This window comes from Epinephelus lanceolatus, chromosome 8, assembly GCF_041903045.1.
Source record: "Epinephelus lanceolatus isolate andai-2023 chromosome 8, ASM4190304v1, whole genome shotgun sequence".
Classification (NCBI taxonomy): Eukaryota; Metazoa; Chordata; class Actinopteri; order Perciformes; family Serranidae; genus Epinephelus; species Epinephelus lanceolatus.
The window spans coordinates 12,635,506-12,658,602 of NC_135741.1; the positions used below are offsets into that span (position 1 = coordinate 12,635,506).

At 41.0% G+C, this 23,097-nt stretch overlaps 2 protein-coding genes across 8 annotated transcripts in view; one reads left to right on the forward strand and one right to left on the reverse strand.

The window, feature by feature from the left end:
* camta1a (calmodulin binding transcription activator 1a) overlaps window positions 1-5,320 on the reverse strand; it is a 373,492-nt gene extending 368,172 nt beyond the window's left edge. For 3 of the 7 annotated variants that reach the window (XM_078169855.1, XM_033630118.2, XM_078169849.1), the window contains exons 1-2: window positions 5,176-5,304; window positions 623-724 (exon numbers count right to left, since the gene is read on the reverse strand). In XM_078169855.1, the coding sequence (XP_078025981.1) occupies window positions 623-724; window positions 5,176-5,200 (127 nt within the window). In that variant the 5' untranslated portion in view covers window positions 5,201-5,304. Of the gene's footprint in view, window positions 1-622; window positions 725-5,175 lie in introns of all 7 variants that reach the window. The other 4 variants (XM_078169853.1, XM_078169851.1, XM_078169850.1 and 1 more) reach the window with 3 other exon arrangements.
* Window positions 5,321-8,032: 2,712 nt separating this feature from the next.
* On the forward strand, window positions 8,033-19,671 carry dnajc11a (DnaJ (Hsp40) homolog, subfamily C, member 11a). The gene is made up of 16 exons (XM_033628120.2): window positions 8,033-8,159; window positions 9,363-9,492; window positions 9,588-9,661; window positions 11,092-11,193; window positions 11,323-11,451; window positions 11,708-11,830; window positions 11,991-12,064; window positions 12,159-12,348; window positions 12,455-12,540; window positions 13,545-13,661; window positions 14,160-14,315; window positions 14,445-14,514; window positions 14,775-14,832; window positions 17,257-17,399; window positions 18,754-18,883; window positions 19,233-19,671. Exons 1-16 carry the CDS (start codon window positions 8,088-8,090, stop codon window positions 19,256-19,258), a joined length of 1,680 nt encoding a protein of 559 aa, XP_033484011.1. The 5' UTR covers window positions 8,033-8,087; the 3' UTR covers window positions 19,259-19,671.
* Window positions 19,672-23,097: the final 3,426 nt, after the last annotated feature.

Sequence of the window (23,097 nt, forward strand, 5' to 3'; positions counted from 1 at the left end):
CACTGAAGCAATTCCCACAGAAGCTGGTTTTTAAACCTCAGCTGTGATGCTGTGTTGTCTTTGTTCTTTGCCCCTAGTCTACAGTTCTCATAGAGCACAAATGTAATGAGAGGGAGGCAAAGGCAAAGACTAATCTATTTGACTGCAAAAGAAATATCATAGGATACAGTGATGCATAAATATTTGTTTCATACACTGTTTAATTTTGCAAGATTTTAAAGTCACGCTGTTGACTTGGGTTGATGTTTCACCCCATCAAACGCAGGTTTAAGAAAAGCAGAGAAAAGGCAAGTACAGGGGCCATAATTGATGGCTCAAAGTGTAAGCTTTCTCTCTGAGGGTCTGCTCAGGTCCTGATCCCCTGGCCTCAACCTGAAACAATCACTCTTAGTTAACGACAACACTTCAGCTATTGACAGCGTGATCCCGTAAAGCAGACACTTCAATCAACAGAGCAGCCGGAGGAGGTGTTGTGTTGGAGGGGAATAAAAGAAGGGGGGGAGGGGGGGCATGGGGGACGGATGAAATCAAGAAGTAAATAAATGAATCAATGAATGAATAATAGATTGGCCTGCTAGTGGCCTCTTGGAGCAGCAATGCAGTATTAATAACTGACTCTTACTGTTCGTCTCTGTGTCATCACTGATACTCTTAGGTGGACCATGGCCAGCATAACACACTGCTGATCTGTACATTCGATCCGGATTACGAACTTTCTTCAGTCCTTCAGGAGGCAAAGAGAAAAGTAGAGAAAATCGAGGAAAAGAAGCATTCTCCCAGCCTGTGATATCTGAGCAAACTCCCCATGCAAGCAATATCAACAGAGGCTAGACAGTATATTGAAATACATTTGAAACACACAAGAGCTGTTGGGCAAAATATGATGCTAATAATATTAGTATTGATAATAAATCACAGTGAATTGTCATTTTAAACAGTGGAGTTCTCCAGTGACTGAATATTCTTGCACCTTTATAAGAAAAAACAGCCAGTAATAAGGGTCACTGTAGCTGTGGCCTGGTGTGATACGGGTCAATAACACTCCCTATTGTATCAGTAGTAAACTGGATGAATCAATACAATCAATCAGTGGAAGCCGTGCAAAGCAGTCAGTAAAGGTCTATTACAGGCAGGCATTACGAATGATACGTCTCAGCAACCACAGACCGGACCTGGGTCCCATCCATCCTCACCTCACTGATTCAATTAAAAGGCTGCAGGGGAAAAAACGTAGCGCCTGATTCAACACAAAACTGGGAGAGCAAGTCGTCCGACATCACGGGGAGGTTAAATTCATCCTTCTTTACAAAACAGCGGAGAAATATTTATACCATTGCTGCACAAGCACTTTTGTAAGTTAATGGCTGACTGCGTGCTTACTTGATGTTTTGCTGCTGCTTCACCCTGAACTTTGAGTGAAATGATAACATCATGAAACTTTTTAAACTGCACCAGCTTGAAAATAAAAGAGAAATATTACTTCCAGCACAGCTGAGGCTACGGGCCTAATTCACCGGGCCTATTTTAGAAAGCAGCCGTTGCCAATTGTTTCTGCTCTCACAAAAAGTTCCAACTGCATTTCCCTCCGATTAGTTTATTTTACACACCTGTGTGAGTTTTATGACGGTAAAACATCCCATCATTTGCCTTGTGTTAATCCACTTTTAAATGCATTTATATATGCAACACTGCTGTGCTAGGATTACAAAAAAAAAAACCTGGCAGCATCGAGATTCACTTGCAGAGGTTAAAGGAATACCTCACCCACAAAACGACCGTTTGTGTATCAGTTAGTCATGCCGTGTTACCTTGGATTTGTGAAGAAGACTACTTGCACGCCTCCACAGAAAACAGTGAACATATTGATTTGCTGATTGATCGGGGACCAAGTTTAACAACAGCAAAACTATATTGAAACATCCACTTACAAACTCTCACACAATTCGTTCAGTGTAATCGAAGTCGTTTGATCAGTGCTTTCCAAAAACATGCATTCTTTCAAAAACCTTACTATTTAAAACTGAAAAAAAAGTATCTATGCTTCCTTCAAAGCCAGACTCCAATTTGGAGGGTTTTTTTTAGCCAAAATACATGTTTGGGAAGTACTGAGCATACGACTGGATAAATGAGACTTCTATTATACAGCATGAGTTGTGTGAGAGTTTGTAAAGCGACAGTTTTGATACAGTTTTGCTGTTGTTAAACATGGAGCCCAATCAATCAATAAATCAATATGTTAGACATTTTCCATGGAGGCATGCAAGAAAAACTAAGCTCTCATCACATATTCAACAAAACACTGCATGTCTAATTGATATATAAATGGTCATTTTGTGGCTGATGTTTTCCTTTGAAAGCAACAAAATTTAACTTTAATAGTGTTTTGTTTTTATGACGCCAGAAAAAAAGCTTTTGTTTACAAAAGCACTTGTTTCTTTTCCAAAATTTGGCTCTTGAACAGCAATATTTTTATGACTATCTTCTCTGGTCGATTCATAAAACCATTGGCTGCAGCCTTATCCAGAGCAGTCTCAGTGCAAGACGTGTCAAGCTTGTCTTTTCAGTGTCCTCCAGGCCTTGTACTTAAAGTAACGGACCCATAGTGCTTTTTATGAGTGTGAAGTGGGGGAAAAAAATACCCCCAAGGGTCCTGACAATCAGTTAGGCTGCAGAGAAATACCCCAGGATGTAAACATTACATTACTGAGTGAGACTGGGTCGTGGCCCCTGGGTTTAACACAAGATGTAACCCTCAGTTGTTATGGGCCATCATAAGACCTGCCAAACAACTAAGAGAGATCAGCACTGCCCGCATACCACAAGGACAAAAGGTTAAGGAAACACTGCTCAGCTCTCTCGCTGGCTACCTTACACCCAGGGACGTGTCATGTTAAAAAAAAATAAAGAAAAGAAAGCGTTATAGTGATGCACATTGAAAAAGCATGTTCGGTATTAATGAACAGGCAAAACTAAGAGAAACTACACGCAGGAGTGATTCAGAGATTCAGCATGACAGCTTTATGTTCAAGCTTTAAGGGCCAGGTTTGCATGAGACGACATTATGTGAAGGTATGAAGCACTCTCTCTCTCTCTCTCTCTCTCTCTCTCTCTATGCTCCCCTTGCTCCTCCTCCTCCTTTTTCCACTGACCGGCCTCACAGGAACACTGAAAATAACTTAACCTGCTCAGCAATGGGACTTTCAAGTCAGGGTTTTCAGCGAGAGCTCCCCGCGTTGGAGAGGTGTCGAGATTAACAACTGCAGCCTAATTGTTAAGTTCAGCTATGTAGATGAATACATTAGGACTATACACCACAGTGAAGTCATTACTATCATAAAACCAGATGTCTTTATTTTTCGTCATAGCCACAGACAGATCCCTCATATAGTGAGTGTACTTCTGTAGCTCAATACCACCCCCTGGTGGGACTCTGCTTAGTGGTTGGCACACTGACATCCAAACAACTGAGTTCCCAGTCTTTTATCGTTTCCCCTCATATGGACAGAGGCAATTTGTTTACTCTCATTTGAAACATTAAAGTAATTCTACATCAAACAGAATTCATGTTTGAGGTTACTGACACCAAACTCTGACGGAGGTCTATTCAAATTTTGGGAGCTTGCAATAACAATAACGTTATGAACAGCTCAGAAACAGCTGCACCTAATGATATATGTACAAATCTCTTTTTCTCTCTCCCTCTCTCTCAAATTTTGCAGACAATTTTAAAGACTGGGATGACGCTTTTGCTCCACACTGAGGCTCAATGCAAATCCATAAACGCAAAGAATACAAGTTTGGGAATAAAAGCAAGAACATACTGCATTAATGACCTGTCATCATGCTCAAATCTGCTTATCATAAAAAAGTTAAACAGTTAAAGGCGTGACATGACTTAAACCATAACAAACACATTAACATTAATAGGAACATTTAATTAAAAATGCAGATGAGGTTGAAAAGCTCCATGAGATTCTATATTCTCAAGTTGCTTTATGTATTTATAATATGTCAGCTCTTGTGAATGCAATGCTATAAATAGTAAAAAGCTGACATCTGGATAGAAAACTAGTCTCTTTAGCACTGATGCAGTACATCTTATCTACATTTTCACATATGCGTTGCTTTAATTACTCACCCAAAAATTCCATGGGCCTCCCTGAATGACAACAGACCTCTCGTGCATATGTTTTGCAGCAAAAATATGCCACTAAACAGCATCTAAGTAAGTCTGGTGCGTTTAATTTTAAGTTAGTGAGCCGTGTGAAATGAGCTGAGGGAAAAAAGTCATCATTCCTGTCCTATGTGTAAAGTAGTGTAATGAGCAGGCTGCTGGAAACCCTACTCTCCATCCTCCCTGTTTCCTCTGGTGTGATGGCATTTCATTTCAAGTGCGATAGGGTATTGCAAGCGGAGCGGGCATTACAACGTTTTGATGCCCGTGTGTCTCAAACCAAATATAGGCCAAGTAGTGGGCTATAATTGGCATTTGTAAAACATAATATCCCCTCATTAAAAAAAAAAAGAAATACATCACTTCTGAGTCGCGAGCACTGTAATGGCAAAGAAAAGCCTCGCGCTTCAAGGAAGGGGGGGACGAACCCCTCTAACCAAGACGGGGAGATGAAAATAATATAAAAACTAGACTTATATGTTTAAAAAGAGATGTTCAAATTATTATAAGAGTGCCTTTAAAAGAAGCAGTAAATAGCGGCAGCAGGAGAGAGCCGTATTGACACATAAACTAACACAACCAAGCCGCTTTTTAAAGCTGGGTAATAAGGGAAGAAGTTAGTCGATGCCAATGACATGTTGTCATTAACTTAGCCTTGTTGTTAACAACTTGAAATGCTCGTCGTTTGACACGAATCCGGAGCGAAATACATGGTAAACGCGTTACTTTTTACCACGCTGACTATTTGTCCCCGTGGCGTGCTTTAAATGTGGGCTACGATGGGAATAGTAGCTGGCTAGAATGCAAGCTAATATTAGCTGGCTAGGTGATGTCTCCACGTTTTAGCTGCCTATTCGGAGGAAAAAAATAGCGGAGCCGTTTTTCCACCGAAAATCTCTCCACTTGTCCTCGCGCGTGTGTCGTCTCCGCGCGGAGTTGCAACTGTTCTAAAATCACACAGCGGTCATACTAGTAAATTAATCCCATTATATTTCTCTTACCTTCCGGCTTGTTTTCGGCAGCCATTTCCCCTTCACGCGCAACATCCTCCTCCTCCTCACGACCGTGGGTACCACGCGCGTGCACGGCGAGGACAGCACGAGGAGGGACTGGAGGAGCAAGCGGCGAGTCGGTCCGACCGAGGCGAACTTACCATTGGCTGCGAGGCGGTGACTGACAGAGAGGCTCCGGGATGAAAAACACATCTCCCCTCACCTTGACACCACCAGCCGGGTTTTTTTTCCTTCCCAGTGAATTTAAAACAGCTCAGAGGCGCTGCAGGTTCTGGCATGACGCTTTTGTTTAAAGATGGTGACGCGTTTTCATATTAAATAGGTTTAACTTAATGCTCTGTAGGTGAGGCTACATGTTTTAATTTAAACTCATTAGATTGTGAATATTAAATGTTTGTCTTTGAGCCGTCCCACTGAAGTTGTTTAACACTGAACGTCATTCCTGTGAGACAAAAAAACTACATTAGTGTGTTAATGTTACGTTAAACTGTTTAATAGCCTTTATTAAGTTTCATTTAAACATATCTCTAAACTCATACTTAAGCTCTTAACTGTTTTATACAACTGATATTAGAAAAACATTCTGCAGAGACAAAATGTAATTTAAGTGTTAATTTTTTTATGTCTTGTTTTAATTTTAAGATGCATTCTGCTATATTTAATCCACTCAGAATCATATATGGTGCCCAGGGGATCGTGGGTACATAAAGCCATGGATGGATTACTGAACGGGCCTAGCAGGCACAGGCCCAGGGGCCCAAAGTGTCAAGGGACATCCCTCTGGACCTCACCTGCAAAATGTCACTCATTTTAACATGTACCAACCAGGGAGAGACTCAAAATCACCACAGACCACAAAAAGATGCAAAGGAGCTGCAAAGAGACACAAGACAACTGCATAAATGAGCACAATAACCCCAATAAGAAACAAAACGACCACAAAGAGACACAAAATACCCCATAGGGACACAAGACGACTACAACGTGACACAAAATGACTATGAAGATACACAAAATAACCAAGAGGACACACAAAATAACTACAAAGAGACACAAAACAACAAACAAATGACACAAAATTACCCAAAGGAGACCTCAGAGACCCAAACATCTGCAACAAAGACACGAAACAACCACAAGGAGACACACAATGACTATGAAGAGATACAATATGACCCCAAAGAGACACAAAACGACTATAAAGCTATACGAAACAACAACAAGGAGACACAAAACAATGATAAGGAGACACAAAATGTCTATGAAGTGACAAACAAAATACCCCAGAGACACACAACAACCTCAAAGAGACACATAATGCCACAAAGAGATGCATAGGACACACAGGATGACCACAAGGAGACACCAAATGGCTGTGAAGAGACAAACAAAATAACCCCTGAGAGACACAAAATGACTATAAACAGACACAAAACAACCACAATGAGACACAAAATGAACACAAAGTTACACAAAATAACCATGAGGAGACACAAAATAACTACAAAGAGACTCCAAATGACTACAAAGACACAAAATGACTACAAAGTGACACAAAATGACCACAGAGGGACACAAGACCACAAAAAGATGCATAACGACTATAAAAAGATGCAAAACCACCACTACGTCTGTGTGTCTTGCTTCTGTGTAGGAGAGGTGGTGGGGCCTTTTGCATATCTGTGCCCAGGGGCCCATTCTCTCATGATGTGTCCATGCATACAGCCTACTAAAAACAAACAATAAAACATTACAGACATATCAAACAGTAGCAACAGTCTGCACAGTCTATCAGTCAAGTGTCCAGATGTCAGTTTACATTTGAGAGCCTGCGGACTGGTTTGTTCCCTCACACATGTCTAACTGATTTCAGATAGTGGCACCATACTGAAGGCTGCGGGGATTACTGGGAGATCCGACCATTTGGGGGGGGGGGGGGTGGGGGGCTGCTGTGGAGTCCATCTAAACACTTCTGTCAGGTAGGCTGCTGGGGGGTCGGTGTGGCGCACAGATCTGACAACCACTGCAAACACTGTTACTTTAATTCCGTTCACTTTGCTGTCAAGGTTTTCAACTTCTATCATTATGGCGCAGTTACATAGGCTTGACAATAGTATGGCTACGTTAAATGACTACAGGCAATCTAATTACAGATCATTGTGCTTAATAGACTGTGCCTTTGGCACTCGCGTCAACCACAGCACTTAAAGACAGCCTTCATCCTGCATTAACGGGCTGGTGGCCGTCGGTGCTGAAATGCAGGGTATAGTTTGAGTTGGTGGTGCTGAAAGGACAGCTCCTCTGCTGCTACTGCTGCTCGGCGTCTATACAGTCAACGGCTTGTTGTTATTGCAAGGAAAGTAATAATGAACTAATGAAAGACCCAGTGCAGTGAAGTGATTTTCTCACCCCTTTGCCTTAATTGTTCCTCGGTGGATAGGATGCAAATATTAGGCTATCCTTCCAGAGCTGGAGTCAGGCATATATGCACCTATCTTCAGTATGAATTGCTTTGCATTGAAAATGTAATTCTATATTCAAGTGAGTGTTTTTCTGAATAGAAAATGAAGTGAACTGACTAAATAATAATGATATTAAAAATAAATTAAACATTTGGGGAATTTAAGATAAAAACACTCTGCTGTGCGAACCTATTTTTTTATACAGATCGATTGCACTTTCATTTCTCAGCGCCATTATCGTAAAATCTCTTGTAACAATGAATAACTGCAAATTTTAAACTCAAAGATAAAAAGCACACGTTAAACACAACATGAACAACCATGTGAATACGGCTGCTGCGGTTTGTAATTCCTCCCCAACACAAGGGGGCGCCGGAGCGCGCGGAGAAGTCTGTGAGCCACGTAAATGCCACGAAGAAGAGATGACCGGGTGTAAACATGGCGTCTGCCTTGGACGATGATGAGATCCTAAATGATGATTATTACTCCCTGCTAAATGTCAGACGAGAGGTACATAAAAGAATTGTGATCTTAATAGATGTGTGCGCGCGTGCATGTAGCAGTCACTCTATAAACGCTCTCCGGCTGATATTTAACGGTTACCCGCACAATCACATGTAACGTTAGCTAGGTAGCTAGCCTGTGACCCTCGACATTGATTTCTGTGCTGTGACTCCTCGGCTAGATACTTTCCAGGACATACAACAGGTTGTGAGGTTACGACTTTGCCAACAGGAGCTGTCAGTTGATGAAGAAAGATAGAAAGTCGTGTGTTATCGCGCTTATTTGGGAGCTAATGATAACAAACTGACAGTTATGAGTAGTTAATGATCTCTGGGACTGTTTGTAGTGCTAACAAAGTTAGCTTATGCTAAAACTTACTGTAATGTTTCATTATGAAACACTTACAGTTGGTCCGGTTACAGTGTGAACATATTATTTCATGTGTGGAGATCAGACGCTTTTAGTCTTGATACTTGTTCATGTATGTTAATATGCAAGTGGTATTTTACAAAACTAAAATAACTTGTGGCACAGGACATGCTGTTCCAGAGCGGCTAGATATGCTACCATTTCATAGTTAATACATTTGCTTATTTCCAAGTGGCTGAAAATGGGAAATTAGAATATAGATAAGGAATAAACTAAATAATGTGTAACTCTGTTGTGTAGTATGCAGGAAACAACAAAAAATGAGTCTGTGTCAGGGAATTCAAAAGTGAAACTTATATGACTGTGAACACACATTCACAACTGTTATTATTGGGCCCATACTCTTTGTACTGTAGTCTATCTCATAGCAATCTAATAAAATGTGTTTCCTAGATCTGTCTGACCCATTCAGATCTTTAAAGCTAAATGAAATTTACACTTAGTGAAACATTCAAACCCATGTCTTAGTCCTGCATTGTTTTAAATCCGGGTTCAGCCATGTAAAGCACTGTATGTAACTTTGTTTTGAACAGTGCTTTATATGTAATATACTCTGACTTTAAACAGCAGTTTCTGTTCACATCTTTTGTCACAAGCCTGCATGGCATTACAGCAGGGTTAGAGGACTTTATGGAGGTCAGATAAGTGTGGGAGGATCAGTAAATGGAGTTCAGCTGTAGCAACATCCTGGTGTTTATTTATTTTTTTTGCCTGTTGTCAATCAAGTTTCTCCACAAACTGCTTCTATCACATTTTCTCCATTTGAATGTTGTGCTTCAGGCCACGCAGGAAGAGCTGAAGGCGGCATACAGGCGATTATGCATGCTGTATCACCCAGACAAACACCGGGACCCTGAACTAAAGCGTCAAGCAGAACAGCTTTTTAACCTTGTACATGAAGCTTACGAAGGTAGGAAAAAGTTTTGATTATGTGATCAACATTACGGTATGTTCAGAAACTATCGTGATGGTTTATATTATTGCCGGTTATCCTTGTCTTTTCAGTGCTTAGTGACCCACAGGCACGAGCCATCTATGATATCTATGGCAAGAGAGGACTTGACGTTGAAGGATGGGAGGTAAGTCCATTTGTGAATGTAATTCCTAAACAAGCCACCACATGCAGTTAGAAACAACAGCCATTGTGTTGATTGACAGTCCATTATTTATTAAACTCAAAAAATACAATGACGCACATCAGAGGCACAATACTGTCGGGAGAGTTGAGGAGGTCCTCATGGGAGTAGCTCAGTGGAGTTCCGAAATTCACAACCACGACTCTCAGGCTTACCTCATACATTTTAAAAGACATTGTAAGTTTAATTCACTATTAATGTCATATGTGTATTGCTAGCCAAGTGCAAACATAGCCAAAGTCATGTGACAGAAAGAAATCTGTTTGAAAAATATGGTTTGTATTCACATTAGCAATATCTAATGCACACAGATGCAGACCAGCGTGAGGCTCAATGCCAAAATGCATCAGAATAGAAAGACATGTTGCACAACTTTTCTTCAGAACACCATGCTTTATTCACTGCCATCATCAGGGCAGTCAGTGTAGTGTGTCTGCATTTGCATCCATGGTTTGCTGCTTTTTAGTAGAACCAAGATTTTGCTGTACCCTCCTGTCAAATTTAAGATTTACTATGCAGGATTTTCCTAAAAAAACAATATATAGACTCTTAAAGAAGTAGTTCCTCTCAATCATCAATTATGACCCACTAGAAGTGTGTGTCAGTTTATTTTTCTGCAGAGACTCAGCCCTCTGCCTTTATTTTTTTATTGTCTTCTTATTTTTTGTGTTCAGGATGTCACTGGGTGTGTACCCCCACAGCCCGCAGGTGAGGTTGGGGCTTTATAAAAAGATAACGACTAGGTGCCAGACCATAAACAGCAGGCATCCAAGTGACACAGCAACGGAAAAACGCAAATATAGCGAGGCGAAACGCCATGTGAGAGTGAATCTGGGGTTGGCTTTTACTTTCACTTTCCCTGGTGAGTGTGTTAACAAACAGTAACTGACAATCCTGCATAGTATACCCTTAATAAATCAGCATGTTTATAATTAGAGACATCCAAAACGGTTGGTGTGCTTTAGACAGAATTCCAAATTTGAACTTTTAGCCAAATTTATATTTTCAAGAATAACTCACTCATGGAAGAATAATCTTCAAGTGTCAGCCATAGTGTACACAAGCACAATGTTGTGGCATTGCAATCTCATGGCATGAAGCCTGCATTCTTACCGCAACACCCTCCTGCCCTGTATGACATCGCCTCATTTAACCTGCTGGAAATACTACTTGTTTTGCTTCATCTGTGTTTAATAAAACCATAGATGCTCGACAGTACAAAATGTGAAACTTCTAAATAATTTCACAGGAAGAAAACATATAGGGTGGTGAAATCCTGGTGAAATTTCTTTCACTCCAACTCTTTATCTGCAGCCTGTGAAGCAGCCGATCCACTGTTTGCTTTGCATTCAAATCATATCTTCTTTCTCCAGGTGGTGGAAAGAAAAAGAACCCCTGCCGAGATCCGAGAGGAGTACGAGCGCCTTCAGAAGGAGCGAGAAGAGAGGAGGCTTCAGCAAAGGACCAACCCAAAGGTATGTTCAGGGGAAGATAACAAGCATCACATTGAACTGACGGTAACCTAAAGAGGCAGTAGCCATCTTGTGCATATTATATACATCATTCATTAAAACAGTATTTATCCCTGAACCTGTCATTTGCAGGGAATGATTAGTGTGGGTATCGATGCCACGGACCTGTTTGACCAGTATGAAGAAGACTATGAGGATATGGCTGGAGGGGGAGTCCCACATGTGGAAATCAACAAGATGCACATATCACAATCAATAGAGGTAATGGGCTGCTCGGGATTCTACATGAGTTCTTAGGTGGCATTTGCTACAACATCTTTTGGATTGAAACAGCTGTAGCTGCAATTAAATGACCAGTGTGTAAGATTTAAGGGGATATATTGGTAGACATGGAATATAATAAAGCTAATCAGTATGTTTTCTTTAGTGCTCCTTTAAATATATGAGAGCTGCTACGGAAGATTTTGGATTTAGTTCTTATCAAAGGACATATTGTTTCTGTGTGTTCTCCCTGCAGGCTCCTCTCACCACAAAAGACACAGCCATTTTGTCTGGCTCCCTGTCAACCCACAATGGAAATGGAGGGGGCACCATTAACTTGGCCTTGAGAAGAGTCACCTCAGCCAAGGGGTGGGGAGAGGTATGCTGCATTCCAACTGGGCACCACACGCACACTCATTTTGTGATGTATACTATAAATGGCACACTTTGTTTGTGCCACTCCTGTCTGCGTGGGCAGTACAACATGGAGGGACATTTTAAGATGTGAAACGTGATCTGCTGTGCATGTGTGTGTGCAGGTAGAGCTTGGTGCTGGAGATGCACATGGACCTCTCTTTGGGATGAAGATTTTCCGAAACTTGACGCCTCGATTGTATGTGTTGAAATGCAGGAGAAAGGAAATCAGTATGATTTTTACCACAACATGATCAATCTGGTGATTTTTATATTTTATTTTATTGCTTCAGCTTCGTGACCGCTCAGTGTGGGCTCCAGTTTTCATCCCGAGGCGTGCGTCCTGCTTTCACCACAGTGCTGGCCCGCCACCTAGACAAGAACACTATGGGCTATCTGCAGTGGCGCTGGGGTGTCCAGTCCTCCATGAACACCAGCATAGTCAGGGACACCAAGAGCAGCCATTTCACCTTCGCAATGCAGGTGAGCAGCCAGCGGTTACACATGATTTTAATGTTAGCCAAGACGCCATTAAATCAACAGTTGTCAGCGTTGTGCCAAAATGACCATTTACCTTTTGTCTCTGCAGCTTGGCATTCCTCACACATTTATGATGATGAGCTACCAGTACAAGTTCCAGGATGATGACCAGACGAAGATCAAGGGCTCAGTAAAGTATGTTGTCAAAGTGCGATATGTTATTTGGAGAATGTCATCATAAATTTATATTAAGACCCCTGGTGTAGTTACATTTGTTTAGTATCAATCTGTTTGTACAACAGCTTAAATTTATAGCCATTTAAATATACACCAATCAGCCACTACATTAAAACCACTGACAGGTGAAGTGAAGTGAATAACACTGATCATAATATTACAATGCAATGTTCTGCTGGGAAACCTTGAGTCATGGCAACAGCACTCCCCGATGCCAGTGCCCCCCAAGCAGGACGATGCACCATGCCACGCTGCAAAAACTGCTCAGGAATGGCTCAAATAAGCTGACAAAGAGCTCAAGGTGTCAACCTGGCCTCCAAATTCCCTAGATCCCAACTGATTGAACATCTGTGAGACGTGCTGGTACCCCAGAGGTCTTGTGTCCATCAAAGCCAAGTCTGATCCATGGTGGGGTCTTTGACCTCTCAAGGCATAGCCACAGGACCTTTGGGGGTGTCCTGTGTTGTCTGACACAAGGCCATTGGCAGGGGAACCTTTGAGTTCTGTGGGTTGTGAGGTGGGGTACTGGCATGTCCCTCGGATGCTCGATGGGATTGGGATGTGGAGAATTTGGAGGCCAGGTTGATGCCTTGAGCTCTGTGTTTCCTCTGGCCATTCCTGAGCAGTTTTTGCAGCATGGTGTGTTTTCCTGCCGAGGGGGCTACTGCCATCAGGGGAGTATCATTACCATGAGGGAGTGATACTCCCCTGATGGCAGTAGCCATCAGGGGAGTATCATTACCATGAGGGAGTGTACTTGGTGTGCAGCAGCGTGTGGATGAGAAGTGTGTGTCAAGTGGCACCCATTTCAGTACCAGGACCCAAGGTTTCCCAGAGGAACACTGCACTATAACGAGATGATCAGTGTGTGCGTAGTAGTTTCTGTGCAAGAACCGGCAGCTCAAATTCAAGTAAACTTTGACTGCAGGTAGAGAGATATTGACTCTGTCTTTATGTTACAGATCAGGTTTCTTTGGGACTGTGGTGGAGTACGGCGCTGAGAGGAAGATCAGTCGACACAGTGTCCTGGGGGCCACAGTCAGCGTGGGAGTGCCCCAAGGTGTCTCCCTCAAGATCAAGTAAGCGCACCTCTTTGCTCCAGTTTCCCGTTTGATGCAGGGTTCCCAGAGGGTTTTCCTCGCAGCACTGTTGCCATGGCACCCATAGGAATCAAGACATGACATCATGCCAGTCAGTCCAATGAATTTTCCACAAGTTGTATCTGTGCTGGGGGTTTTATCTTTGAGGATGTAAACACGGGGATGGTCCCATTGAGATAGATGCTGGTGTTGGGATATGAGTTTAAAAGCTTGTGCATATACACTATGTCTCTTGTTATTTTTGGATAGTTCTCTAACTGTCCTGTCCAGCCGAGAGTATGGCTCACATTTTCACTTTGCCATTTTTAAGCATATAGCTGTATGCAGCTGAGAGCATGCTTATTATTTTTGAATGTGGCCTTAGCTTTCAGCCAATTTTAGACAGAAGTTCTCACAAATATTACATGGAGTAACCAATTTAGCAGCCAGTTAGTAGCCACTCAGATATAAATAATGAAACCGACTCTCTCTCTGCAGACTAAACAGAGCCAGCCAGACGTATTTTTTCCCCATTCACCTGACCGACCAACTCCTGCCAAGTGCTGTATTTTACGCCACAGTTGGACCACTGGTTTTCTACCTCGCCATCCAGCAGCTTATTATTCGGCCCTACGTGCGGGCCCAGAAGGAACAGTAAGAAACCTTCGCTTTAAAGTTGGTTGTTTCATGCAAGAAATGTTATTGGAAGTAGCACCGCACGTATTATTATGGCCAGATTTTATGAGCTCATTCCATTTCTCCATTTATCCTTCAACTCACCAGAGACTTGGAGAAGCAGCGGGAGAGCTCGGCTTCGAATATAGCCAGGAAGAAACAGGAGGCGGAGGCTGCTGTGAGTACTTTATAGGCTTACATGTGACTGTGATACCAATCCGATGTCGAGGTTCAGCGTTTTAAGAGATGCAGGTATCGCGGGTGACTGTCATGAAATATTACAAGTCCCCGCACCAGTCAGATGAAGGGGCTGAGATGGGATAAGATAAGATGCAAAGTCTTAGTGAAATTCATTAGTATAATCCACATGATGTGAAATCTCATTGTTTGTGTCTGTCTCCTTTGCTCCCTCTCTGTGTGCCTTTTTCATCTCTAAAGGTCTTACTCATGCAGGAGTCTGTGCGCAGGATTATTGAAACGGAGGAGTCTAGATTGGGTAAGATCAGTAATATTTAAGAGATGAGCTTATCCTGGGAATAATGTTTTTTAAGCAGGCTGTGAAACCACTTGATTCTCTTACATTTTTACATTTAAGGTGAAACATGTTGATGCCTGTGTGTTAGCTGCTGACCTCAAAGTAAGGCTGGGCAATATGGAGAAAATCAATTATCACAATATTTTTGTCCAAATATCATGATAGTTATATAGCAACTATATTGTAGGGGCGACTGTTGGTGCTTTCACAAAATAATTACACAGTTATATTTTTGATAATCATCTGTAATGTCAGATGTGTGTCATGACTCGGTGGCTAAAGGCAAATAGTAGTCTAGAACTGTCTGGTAAGTTCAGATAATGACATCACTTTACCGCATACTTTACCTTTTCCCCGAGAGACTCCCATTTCTTCATTGCCCTCTCCCAGTTTCCTCCCAAGGTCACAGTTCTCCATTTTTTTCTCAATTTCTGACACATTTTCAACCCTTTTTTACTTTCCATTTTTAATAATCCGTCTCTGGCACTGTACAGCGTGTGTAAGCCTTATGACTCTGAAAGTTTCCTACCTGCTGATGCTTCCTCCACTCTCCCTCCTTTTTTAATCCTTTGGCTCTGCATGAGACAGGCGTCACTGCCATTGGACAACTCATGCTGACCACTAGGGATGGGGATCACCAGAGGCCCCCCGATACGATAATATCATGATACTTAGGCCACGATGCGATATTATTGCGAATTTAAATGTTGTGAATATTGCGATTTATTACCTTTTTTCAACAGCAAATTAAGGAAAAATGGTCGGAAAAAAGTTGGTCCATTTAAATTCAGTAATTTATATTGCAGCAACATGTGTCTAGTGGACTGAAAAAAACGGTTGTGTTTTTTAGTAGAGGTTTAATTTGTATTTGGAACATTAATAGTTTCTATAATAAAAAAAAATCGATACTTGTCGTTTGTGTACCTACTGACGGCATTACATGTGCGTACGTCTGAGGGTGCCTCGAGGGTTGGGGAGACCCCAGCTTATCCTTCTCTGCAACGGAGGGGTACACAGCTGTCTTCCAGAGACAGTGAGTCTCCCGTTCCGCCTGCTTAGGCATCCAGGACCCAAGGGTGTGTGGGTCAAACATGAAAATGCTGATACAGTGTACTTACTGTTTTGTTACTTAAATTCTTTAAAAGTCACCAGAATGTGGGAATTTAAGTATTTGAGGACCCCCACAACCCCACGTAGGTTTCAGAATTCTCCCTATTTTTGAGATTTCAAGGTCGGCAAGTACGCTTTACTGTAATGCAGCCTTTAAAATAGGAAAATAGAACACTTATGATATTACAGTATCCAAAATCGGATACAATATCTAGTCTCATATCATGATATCGATATAATGATATATTGCTCACCCCTACTTAGACGTGGTGCCTGTTTTTACAATGTGAAATCAGACTAGTCCTGTTTTAATAATAAAAAAAAATACTGCTGGTAAATATGCCGCAGTTTGTCTGAATCAAAAAAATCTAAATTAAAGCACAATACATGCTTTTAGTGATCATCTTGAGCAGTTCACTGAAATCTAAAGGGACTGTACACCTGGAAAAGGCAAAACTAATGTGTGGGCCTTTGTAGTATGAGGGGACGCCCTTAGTTGTCACTGATAGTGTTGAGTGTGATTTTATGGAGAGCTTTTGAAATAGAGTTCAAATTGTTAATAAAGGCAAAAGAGTTCAGTGGATATTTTTAATGACCCTCCTGCTTCCGCTTCGACCCATGATAATTGGCGCTTTTTAGTTTGCTTTTGATAAGTACACTAACAAAAAAAGCTCTCAGCAGACAGTGTAATTTTCACCTTGGGGAGTTTTGCAAGTGATAATTGGCTTATGACACCTGTCACTGTAGAGGTTGCTTTAATTTTAGTATCATCAGAGGCCCCCTAGACTCTGCACTTGTAAAGTAACGGTTAATAGCAGGGTGTATGTGTGTGTGTGTGTGTGTGTGTGTGTGTAAGTGTGTAATGACAGACACACAGCTCCTCTTCATTATTCAATGGACTGCACTCTATGAAATGGTTACCGTATTGTTTGTGCAGCTTGCAATTAAAATTAATTGTGCTGTCTTTTTGTTGCGAAACAGTTTTACCAAACAAGTCTCAAAAATGACACTGGTTCTGTTGTTAAAAAAATGAGGCTGAAACTGCCGCCATGCAAGATTCAGATTATTCTATAGTGACAGAGGGGATTTGTGTTGGACTTTTAATATCAGTTCATTCAAAAGTCAGTGTCTATTTTGTCATCCTTCATTTTCTGAAATTTACTCTATAATCAAACTAAGACCTTTTTAACATTTTGAAGCACATTAAAACGTCACTTTATACATAGAATTTCCAGTTGATTCACACTATCCTTTGATGCTGCTTCATCAAACCAGGTCTCATCATCCTCAACGCCTGGTACGGCAAGTTTGTGACAGACAACAGTAAGAGACACGAGAGGGCAAAGGTCATTGATGTGACTGTGCCACTGCAGTGTTTGGTGAAAGACTCTAAACTCATCCTCACTGAGGCTACAAAGGTAAGTCCTGTGCAAGATTATAGACTATTTTCCTGGTATGCAAAACATTTTTACATAGTACACATACTGTTTAAAGGTATACTATGTAGGATTTTACTAAAAACAATGTATAGACAGAAGTAATCCCTCACAACCATCACTTATGACCCACTAGAGGTGTGTAGTGGTGTATTTACCTGCAGGGACCCTGCCCTCTGCCTGCACTTTCATTTTTTGGCTGTGTTCGGGATCATCCTGGGTACAGCAAGAAGAAGAGGTCTTACTTACTATGGCTTTTTGCTCCTTTTTATGGAGCACTGGCCGTTCACCAAAGTCTTCTTACTTTGGAGTTGGTGGTATTGACCCATTAGCCGCTATTAGCCGCACCTGGAGGGAGAGCTGGTGAGGCATTTGAGCTGAGCGGGCGCGCCTCGAGGTAGACGCCAGAGGCAAGACTTTCTGAAGGCAAAAGACACTGAGAAAGCATTTGACACGCCACCAAGAAGAGTGACCTGGCAGACTGAACCACCAAAACAGCACCCTAAGGGTGTCCAGCGAAGTCCTCTGGTCCAGGCAAGCTGGTTGCAATGAGGAAGAGCTATGGCCTGGCAGTGAATCAACCACAACCACAGCCTCTTTTTTGCCTCGTGGTTCTATCTAAGGTCCTGCCTGGTGATACTGGTATTGGGTTTCTGGAGGGTGTAGCCGAAACATCCCCATCTTCTTCTCTTGACCTCCTTTTCCACAGGCCGTTGGCCTGTTCTCTTTAAGAGATCATTGCTGCTGATTAGGGCTGCCACTAACGATTATTTTCATTGTCGACTAATCTGTCGATTATTTCTTCGATTAGTCGACTAATCATTTCATCGAAAAATGTGTTAAAATGTTGAAAAATGTCGGTCTGTCTCACCCAAACCCCAAAATTACGTCATCTAATGTCTTGTTACATACTCAAGCCACAGGGTTTTAGTTCACTGTCACGGGAGAGTGTGTAAAGCTGCCAATATCTGAACGTAAGAAGCTGCAGTAAGAGTATTTTGGGGTAATTTTATAGTACTTTTCTATGAAAAATGACTCAAACCGATTAGTCTACTAAAATAGTCACCAATTATTTTAATAGTCGATTAGTCATCGATTAGTCGACTAATCGTGGCAGCCCTACTGCTGATTGTGTCTGGCAAATGGATGCTCAAGATCTGCCTCAGGCAGCCGTTGATGAATGTTTGTACGTTCGTCGTTCATTGTGGTCCTGGTTGTCCTTCATGTCTCTGATCCATAGAGAGGTATAGGCTAAGCATCGGAGCAGAAGAGTCAGAGCTTTGTCCACTTTTCTTTCAGTCTGCTGCTGGTGCATGACCTTGTTTTGTCTTTCCAGTCAGGACTCCCTGGTTTCTATGACCCCTGTGTGGGGGAGGAGAAGAGCCTGAAGGTGCTGTATCAGTTCCGCGGAGTCATGCATCAAGTCCTGTCAGGAGACACCGAACCACTCAGGATACCAAAGCAATGTAAGTTCCGTGTGGTGCACAGCACAGTGACTCTCAGGTATGAGAATGGTGTCACAGTTTTTTCACCCTCCTTAATGTAATATTTAGCTACTTGAGCACAGGTTGAATGATTTGGCAGATCATATACTCTCTTGAACTGTCTAACCCGCCACTGTTTCAGATCTTACTGACAGCGGGGGGAATTTACTTGAACCCGAAGCCTTTGTAGATGTGTGTGATGCAATATATCTCAGAATATTTTATCTCAACTCAGACAATGTCTCCTAAAAAATCCACTGAGCTATATTACCTGCCACCTTCATGTGCTTGCCAGCAGCGTTATTTCTGACTTCTTTGTTCTTGTTTGCAGCTCACAGGATTGACGCAGACACATAGGAGCTCCTCTGCTGACCAAAAAGACTCATCTCTAAGCTGTCTGACAGAAGATGGATAAAGCTGTTTTAGATACGACACGGATCGAAGTCCTTGTTACTCAGAAATCGTGCATTTACCTTTTTGTCTTTGTATCCATTTAAATATGCAGAGCGGAGTAAAAGCATCACAGACTGGATTGATCAGAATTCAGGATCCATGGACAGCATTGCGGCCTGCTTGAAATTCTAATGTGACACCGAAATCAATGGCTACCATCTCATGCTCTCCTTGGTATCCATTTATTTTTGGTATGGCTTGTAATTTATGATTGAGTTCTATGTACTGTATTGTACACAAACTGCAGTGCCTATGTGAATGAAAACGATGAATGCACCTCTGTTTATTTGCCATATTATTAAAATTAGTCTCTCTCATGTTGCTTAACCATTTTGGTACTTTTTCAAAAAAGAAAAAAAAAGTTGTTTTTTTTTGTATAACTTGTAAGTTAAAATGTTTTGATGGTTTTGGTTTAAAGGAACAGTTTGTAGGATTTAATGGCATTTAGTGGTGAGGACTGCAGATTGCAACCAGCTGAAACTTCTCCCAGTTAGAATACCTTCAGTATTCATTGTTCAAGAAGTTTTCACTGAGAGACAAATTATCCGCAGAGGTGTCTCCCTCTCTGAAACAAACAGGCCAGAGGTCTCATTTATAAAACAATGCAAAGGATCCATACTAAAAATGTATGTATGAACAAAAGCCAAAAAATATGTATTTCTGCAATCAGGCTTCCACCTCACCATTTGCATCACCAATTTCCCATCTTCAAAATGTTCGTAAGCATGGATCATAGTGTCTGTTTTTATACATCACAACTTTTGAGTGGGAGGTGGCGTACGCTTCTTTCAGGCCTCGTTTTGAGTGTATGCAGTGTTAATAAATTTTGTTGTTTTCTGATCCAGGCATTCAGGAGGTTTTTATCAGGAGCCCAATTATCTCCTCTCTAAAACGAATAGATCTGGAGATTTAAACCAGTAAAAACACTGAATATTTCATGTTAAAAACCAGTGTTTTGCAATGCCATTTAGCTTGTTGCAGATGGGCCATTAGTCCAGCTAAGTTGAGATCCTCAGAGGAAACTGACCTTGTGTAGTTTTACTTACTAAAAAAAATCATGTTTTAACAACTCTGCTTGCTCTGGAGGGGCTGCTAATTACCGTAGCCAAAGCGAAAATGCTAATGGCCCTATCTAAAGCTAATGTTTGGTTTGTCCATTCCGGGCTACTGTAGAAACATTTGATATTTGACATTTATTTTGAACATGTAAAAAAAAAAAAAACATACAAACAAATCCCACCCCTTCTCCATAAGTCATTCAGAAAAATGAAACCGACAACTTCCTTATATAGATAAACCCATACTGAAGACTTTTCGAAATATACCATTGTTATTACCCTTTAACTTTGTCACACAAAAATAACCTATGTATATGTATATAATAGTAATTACCAAATATATATCTTACAAAAACCTGTCTTAGTATATAATATAAATTACCAGTTATCTATGACTTACAAGTATAAACCAGTCTAAGTGTATGATATATATAAACATGGTGGTGCAACATGATGAACTCTGTGGATGAGGACCTGCTCCCTATGTAGATAAAAACAGCTCATTCTAAGATAACAAAAACACAACAGTTCTTATTTTCAGATTATTTTACACTAGAGAAAACATACTTATTGAACTTCTGCTAATATATCTCCCTAAATCCTACACACTGAATCTTTAACCAAAGTAATTTAGGCATTGCTGATTTGTCAGTTTCCTCAGAAAAGGGAACCACATTTGAATGATAACATGAATGTGGTGGAGAGTACTAACAGCTGCTGATATACAGCTAAAAGGAAGGGAAGGAATATCTGCCAGTGACAGAGGTGAAACAGCACAGCTTTATATAGTTCAGCATGGGGAGGCTGCATGTGTACAAGTGTTTTGACTGGATGGAGTTTAGAAAGACATTTTAAATTGATTCAGCATGTCTGTTGTGCTGTAGATCTTCTTTTCTCAATCTGGGTGAAATGTTAATGAATCTTCCCTCCCGTCTCTTGTTTGCCAGTTTGTGTGCCGTAAATAGAAAAGGGGAGGATTAACTGAAACCACTACAGGACCAGAGATTGTTTTAGTCTCTGTGAAATATGGAACCCTGCCTTTTCAAGAATCATAATGAATTGGACAAACAAAGAGGGCTGACATAATGACCAAATGTTTCCTGAAACCTAAAACACCTTCTTTTGGAAGCAAATCAAGTTTGTCACATTCCTCATTGGGTGACTCTATTTTTATCTGAGTTTTTTTTAGGATAACTGAATTATATGGTTTGATGTTTGACCAGATGATCAGAATTTAGAGGCTTTATGTGTTTAAAGACGATCAGGAGTACATCACGTTTGACTCACTGGAGGGCTTGAGACAGCAGTTGTCAAACTAACTAGAGTGTACATGATTCAAGATGTTTATTGAGACTCCAGTTGTGTGTATGAATGTATGAATACAATCGTGTAAAATATTTTCACTGGGATGCTCTATGAGAGAAAAACAGTAAAAACTTAAATCTCAACAGCTTAAAGACACACATCACCATGAACACAAACTCGAGCCTGTAACAGACGGAGCACTTTCGTGATAGACTCCACATGTTGATACTTAAATTTACAGTAACTGCATTTGTGATACTTGACTTTAAACTGAGCGTTCACATTGTACTTCTTAATGGATGGATTACTGGACAGACCTATTGGTTACAGCCCCAGGCCTGTACCTGCAATATGAGACACACACCGACTTGGAAGACACTGAAAGTGACCACAAAGAAATGCAAAACAGCTGCAAAGAGACTTGCAAAAGGGGCTAAACAACCAAAAGGGACACAATATGACTAAAAATAGATGTTAGCAACCACAAAAAGACTCAAAATGGCTACAAAGACACACAAAACCACAGAGAGATATGTTGCAACTATAAAGACAATCTAGACAACAACAAAAACAGGCTGAACAACCATAAAGTCTGTGTGCCTTGCTCCTATGAAGGAGAGGTGGTGGGGTCCATTGTCTCATAATCCACCCATGAGTGTCTTTATCAGGTTAATCTAGATATCTGTCTAAAGAGGTCTCTGTGCTTCTTGAGTGGACACATTATTTATTCAATTTATCTAAGTCTTTTTTTGTTCTTCACAGTTCTTCTGTTTGTTATTTACAACCTTTGATCATTACGCTCATGTTTGAAGTTTTTTCAGACAACTGGAATCAATCAATCAATCAATCAATCAATCATCAAACCAGATAATCAAAAATAATTAAACAATGTTGTTTGGAGGCTATTGATGAGGAACACATGGCACTGACAGCTGGAGATACAAGTTACAACAGTGCATGCTATTGTGATGGGCCCTGGTGCACCCTAGTTACTAGTTATGAAACACACACACACACACACACACACACACGTTATATACACTTGCAGATGTGTCCAGCTTGTCATCTCTTGTCAGAGATTTTGCACCTAAACTAGTTACTGCAAATCATTTCGTCTCATCGCATGATTTAACAGAGACACGATATTGGACAACATCAAAATACATTTTACCCAGCAGTCATCATTACATATCTGTATTAAAAAAAAAAGGAAAATATTAGTTTATTAAATAGTTTTTTATTTTGTTTTTTTTTTTATAGTTTATGGATAATAAGCATGTAATTTGTTAAAGATTGTTGATAGATTGGGAAGTTTGAGCTCCAGGGTGGGTGAGCCCTTCTGTGCAGAGTTTGCATGTTCTGCATGTGTGAGAGTTTTTT

Coding starts and splice junctions, on each gene's coding strand:
- dnajc11a (XM_033628120.2), top strand. CDS start 8,088: ATGGCGTCTGCCTTGGACGATGATGAGATCCTAAATGATGATTATTAC. Junction 11,194..11,322: donor AGCAAAGGACCAACCCAAAG/GTATGTTCAGGG, acceptor TGTCATTTGCAG/GGAATGATTAGTGTGGGTAT. Junction 11,831..11,990: donor CAGCCAAGGGGTGGGGAGAG/GTATGCTGCATT, acceptor GTGTGTGTGCAG/GTAGAGCTTGGTGCTGGAGA.